This window comes from Nannobrachium achirus (assembly GCF_963921795.1).
Source record: "Nannobrachium achirus genome assembly, chromosome: 2".
Taxonomy (NCBI): domain Eukaryota; kingdom Metazoa; phylum Chordata; class Actinopteri; order Myctophiformes; family Myctophidae; genus Nannobrachium; species Nannobrachium achirus.
This window is the reverse complement of record NC_137811.1, coordinates 31598218-31604291: the sequence shown is the minus strand read 5'-3', so window position 1 is coordinate 31604291 and position 6074 is coordinate 31598218. Positions and strand designations below refer to the sequence as shown.

Below are 6074 nucleotides of genomic sequence, written 5' to 3'. Positions count from 1 at the left end.
CCCCAAAATGACTTTTTTCCCCCAGGTCGATTACTCTCCCCCATTATTTTAATCAAATGTAAAAGCGGTGGTAGGTCTGTTTAAGCATGAAATGATCATGTATATGCTGTCTTTTACTTCAGACCATTTTTCAAATATTGTATTGTTTTAATATTTTGGACAAAATAGCCAATTTTACGTCGAGGTGCCCAGATGTCCAAGGTGCCCACCTGACCTCTTAGCGTTGTAGGCCCACCCATTTCAATTCTATTATGTGGGTTATTTTTTGTTTTTTTGATTAGCGAGTTAAATGCCTGGATAGAGAGACTCTGTGATAGAGAGGCTTGGATCCCGGCCGAGGCTAGCCAGTAGTAGATACATTTGTTCAGTAGGTGGCGATAATGCACATTGTGTTGATTTCCAACCGCCATGAAACTCCAACAAAGAAGAGAAAGACGAAAGTACTAGTAAAATACGGGATGGTGTTTTTTACTGGTGTTTCAGTCCGAGTGTGGGGAAAGGGTGCGTTCGGAAATGCGCACCGGACTGCGCGGGCGTTTATCGTGGGCTTGCCCAGGCCTTACGGCCTGGGCATAAATATAACGATTGCATTCACCACGGCTTCGTAACTCGCGCGGCGCTCCGCCGGCCGCGCGGCCCTGGCCCGCTCTTCGCGGCCACTCGCGCCTGCGGCGCTCGGGGGCGAAGAGCAGGACCAAGGTCCGCTGGCCTTCGCGCCGCTTGCAATGTCGTGGACAATAAAACGAGCGCACCCTTTCATACACTCTGACTGAATCACCAGTAAAAAACACTCTCTCAGTAAAATACAGCGTACGCACACCGGCTAATTTAGTTCAGTATCTATGGATCCCATTTGTCGTCTGAATAATTAATAAGTGAATCTTATTGAGCACTGAATCTTTGCTGTAGCAGCATGCTTGTTGTTTGAGTTTTAGCCATTGGTTTTAAACGGCAAACAGTAGCTTCTCAGGGAAGCTAGCTAGCCATTCATTTGGGAGCAGTGGGGCCTACAGATCCTCGGTCTATATTTGGGAGCCAGCCCGTACCGACAGAGGAGAGGAGGGACACCACTAGCTCTGGCCATTCCGAACAGAAGTAAGGTCCCAGACACAACATAACTTGCCCCTTGCCTTTTGGGACCCTGTATACAGGCTAGCCGCAAATTGCAACACTAGATTTTTTTATACTCGGATGAATCTAGGGTTGCAATACCACCCATAGGGATTCAATGCATGAAAACAGTTTTTTGCTAACTGATTGTATTAAACGACTTCAAACTCACCAATATTGTGGCTCTATGGAAAGCTTGGAATTTACTCTTGCTAACTGCAAAGTGTTTGTTTCTGAAAATTCCACCGTGGAATTGTTATGATTTTATTTTCTGTCAAGAAATTCAGTTCGGGTGATTATTTTTTCTAAGTGCTGGAGTTTGGAAGCGCTCGTGGGAAGTCACTCAGCAGTCCTGTGTACCAGCTGGTTCTGTCACATAGCCTAATGCAGGAGGCAGCGGGACGTGGTGTTATAGAAGACGAGCGCTTCCTAAGTTCAAGACTTAGAAAAAAAACATGGCTGCTCGGATTTTATTAACAGAAAATAAATCATAACAATTCTTCGGTGGATTTTTCAGAAACAAACACTTTGCAGTTAGCAAGAGTAAATTCCAAGCTTTCCATAGAGCCACAATATTGGTGAGTTTGAAGTCGTTTAATACAATCAGTTAGCAAAAAACTGTTTTCATGCATTGAATCCCTATGGGTGGTATTGCAACCCTAGATTCATCCGAGTATAAAAAAATCTAGTGTTGCAATTTGCGGCTATATACAGGCTATAATCTTATTTAACAAGTGTGCTTTAACTTAACCACTTAGTTTAAGCCCTATTTTGCCCTGTTTAGTGGAAGAAGTACTCAGATATTTTAGTAAAAGTCAGTGATGTTACTAGGTCTTCAATGTAATGGGTCCCGGTGTTATATTTTATGAAGAGACCATTTCAAAATGAGACAGCGTCGGTCGTCGTCCTAGAAACGGCAGATGTTGGACATGGTGACAAAACATGTGGGCGAGGTGGTCATTCAAATGGGTCCCAGAAAAGTTTTATGAGTCCTCAATATAAAGTTTACGCGCGCAAAATGGCGTCGGACGTCGGTGGAATCAAAACATTGACGTTTCTATCGCCTGTTTAAGACTTTCTATGTGAATTTTATTTGTGTTAACGTAGGGTAAAGTAGGATGCTTTCACCCATGAACAATGGTGGTGTCTGTGGAATTTCTTTTATTTTTATTTTACCGCGACGCAGTAAATTATTTTAACATGGACTCCAATGGAGGCGCATCCCCGGGACCCCAGGACCATGACATGAATGAGTCCCTGGGTGACTTGAATGAGTTTTTGATGCGGGATGCGCACGTAATGACATCACTGAAAAGTCCTGTGTTTAAAATGTTACTTGAGCAAAAGTATAAAGGCATTGGCATCTGAATATACTTAAAGTACCAAAAGTAAAAGCATTACCTTACCTTTTTTGAAAATAGCCTACAGTAATAGGGCTAACGTGACGTGGTTAATGTGTGTTTTATAATATAATAAAGTAACTAGTCATTCAAGTTTTCAAATAATTGTAGTGGAGTAAAAGTACAATATTTGCCTCTGAGTCTGAGATGTATTGGAGTATAGAAGTAAAAGTACTGAAAATTGGAAGGAATCCAGTAAAGTGTACCCAAAAAAAATACAAAACAAATGTACTTAAGTAAAGTACTTGACTAAATGTTACTTTACACCACTGTATTTGGGGCTGCAATAGTTTAAATGCAAAATAGGACATGAATGGTTAACAGGTTAAGTTAAGTGATAGTAAGCAGTTTATTACCATCTTGTGTTCAAGGTTCTCAATGGGCTATTGGGCTTGCACCTCCACCACTGAGACAGTTAAGAACAACAAGGGCTACTACCAGAGGGGACTGTGAGGTACCATCCAGGCAGAGTTTGTTTGGTAACACAGTCCTCTCTGTTAGAGCCTCCAACCAATGGAACAGTCTCCCTACTGAAGTGAGACAGACCACCAATTACCTGACCTTCAAATTTAACCTGAAGAGGTGGCTTAAATCAAATCAAATTTGTAATCATGAGTAATTATCTGCTCCATCTGTCACTGGAGTCACTCATAATTGGCTATAACTAGTCCTCTTTTCTACTTACTATTTTACGATTTTACTATTTACTTACTATTTACTATCTAATACTTTACTATTCTCAATCTCAACCTTAAGAGGTGGCTTAAAGCAAGTCAAACTTAGAATCATGAGTAACACTCTGCTCCATCTGTCACTGTTGTCACTCATAATTTGCTGTATTTGTGTCCCCTAAATGTTCCTACAGCACTGTTTTGTATTGTATGTATTGAATGTATTGTATGTTTGGATGGATAGCCTTTTACCACTTTTGTACAGCCTGCCCAGGGACTACAGATGAAAATTAGCCTATGGCTAACTCTTGCTAATTTACATAGAGGTGAAAACTGACTTGTCGATCAATGAGTACTGTCCCTGTCAAATAAATAAATACATTAAAATAGATATGTGATGTGATGTGGAACATTATAGGCACCAGCCAAATGCTCATGTCTAATGACTTGCTAAAGAAGCTTTTTTGGCCAGATAAAAAATCAATCGTTTATATACTTTTGGAACTTGTCTATCATTCATGTAGTAGGTCTGCCCTTGAGCAGGCTAGATGAATGAAATGATCTATGACACAAACATATTTTGTACCCTCAGGTTGAAATACAGAAAGGTTTCTAGGGGCCAGAGGAGAGATGGAGGCTCCACCCGTCACTGCAATGCCCGTCACTGGCACAATTAACATGATGGAGTATCTGTTGCAAGGTAAGTCTACTTTAGACTATTATGTCTGCATTAAAGAAGTGCAGAGACAATGTACTGTCTGAATATAGTGTTGCTGAATGATAGTGATGTGAAATACTTTTAACAATACAAAAGAATAGAGTCCAAAGACTAATTCAAGCTCCAAAAGAGGTATTGTTTATTAGCGCTGCAGGTGACGTTTCGAGCCTGGTAGCCTTTTCTCAGACAAACTTGATCTGGTGTGCGAGTTCTATTCTTTTGGGATGTTTGCTTCTGCACATCACCTGACTTTTTAAGCTAGATGTGTGTGCTTTATTCATTTGTTTCTACTAGTACATAGGCCTATATCACAATTATTACACAATCGTCTAATCACAATTATTACAGATAATTCCAATTATTTTGCTAAATTGTTCCCATATTGAAAAATGTTCATACATTTTCAAACATTTTCCAGAAATAGCAGATCTTACAAGCTGTAAGCTTGAAGATAAGCTATTTCTGCTATTTTATCATTCTCTGGAAGTATTAAATATGTCAGTCATGTCTTCTTTGTATATTTATTAAGTTATTAGTCATATCTGCCCTGTGCAACCTTTGTTTACGAAGCCTAAAAGGCAAACAGAAGTTACATTTATATTCATATGTTCCAAAGTTAAATGCCTAAAACACAATCAAGTCATTTATCGCAATTATTTATGTGACAATTAATCATCAACCTAAATTAGTAGTGGTGACATCTCTACTTGAACAATGACATGGCTCTGTGCTGTCTCGCTTCAGGCAGCGTTTTAGACCAGGCACTTGACAGCCTGCTGCATCGCCTCCGAGGGCTGTGTGACAACATGGAACCTGAGCCTTTTACGGATCACGAGCTTGTCTATCTCCTCAAGGGCCAGCAGGGCAACCCTTTCATTCTACGCGCCCGGCGCTCACTCTCCCACCCCACGGCGCCGTGGCACTTGCGCTATCTGGGACAACCTGAGGTGGGAGACAAGAGCCGCCACGCCCTGGTGCGTAACTGTGTGGACGTGGCAGCCTCGCACTCCTTGCCGGAGTTCCTGAACGAGATGGGCTTCCGCATGGACCACGAGTTTGTGGCCAACGGACATATATTCCGCAAAGGCGGAATGAAAATCGTCGTCAGCAAGTTGTCGCGTATCCTGGTGCCGGGGAACACGGAGAACACGGAACGTTTGTCTCTGTCCTACCTGGTAGAGCTGAACGTGTTGGCGCCTGCAGGCCAGGACACCATGTCGGAGGACATGCGCAGTTTTGCCGAGCAGCTCAAACCCTTGGTTCACCTGGAGAAGATCGACCCCAGCAAACAGAGACACTGAACTACGTCACTCGTTTAGGGGGTCATGATTACAAGACCTCCTGGATGCCATGGACAGTTGGACACATCTTTTCCCTATTCTTTTTCGTCAGCCTGTGATTACACCTGTGCGAGGCAAGCTGGCTGACTTGTCCATGAAGCCACTGTTCTCAATGGACACATGCATACTTAAAGAGAAATCAATATACATACAACATGACTGACTTTATTGGTAATGATGTTTCAGTTAGCTTTGCAGCAACTGCCACCCAAGCAGGGATTTATAAGTATAAAGTAGAGCAAACCATCATCTGATCAGATAGATGATTGGAGAAACATCTGGAAGTTTCTGAATTCAATGTATGGGCCCAACAGGAACCATTTGGAAATGTCAAAACAAACTGCAAAGACTCGCTGTTGGTCCCCTGCATTGAATTGAGTTGCCCCTGGATGGTTATTTCAGTAGGTATAGATCTCGGATTTTCTGCCTATGCAAGGTCAATGGTAAACGGAAGGCTCGACTCAAAACACGCTCGTACACATTTTGTTCGCGGACCAGCGGTTCTTGTATTCTTTTTACTGAGGATAAGGTTAGAAATGGGTTTAGGGTTAGGCATAGTTTTGAGGTTAAGTTTAGGAATAAGGTTATGGTTTTGGCACCGTTTTACTGGGGTTACGTTTAGGAATAAGGTTATGGTTTTGGCATGGTTTACTGAGGGTATGTTTAAGAGTACCAGGTGAATACAGCTGGATTTCCCCCGGGGCGACTGTTTTGGGGCGAGCGTTTTGGTATTCAGGCTAATAATATGACCCAGGACGAGAAACTACAAAACTGAAGTAATGGGTAGGAACACATGGAATCTATTTTATACTTCAGCAGGGTTCGATTTGGGGGG

At 42.1% G+C, this 6074-nt stretch overlaps 1 protein-coding gene across 1 annotated transcript; it reads left to right on the top strand.

Moving 5' to 3' along the window:
• Window positions 1-993: 993 nt before the first annotated feature.
• med18 (mediator of RNA polymerase II transcription, subunit 18 homolog (yeast)) lies at window positions 994-5200 on the top strand (the record flags this gene model as incomplete). Its single annotated transcript, XM_080748630.1, has 3 exons — window positions 994-1095; window positions 3774-3881; window positions 4644-5200. Exons 2-3 carry the CDS (start codon window positions 3812-3814, stop codon window positions 5198-5200), a joined length of 627 nt encoding a protein of 208 aa, XP_080604756.1. The 5' UTR covers window positions 994-1095; window positions 3774-3811.
• Window positions 5201-6074: the final 874 nt, after the last annotated feature.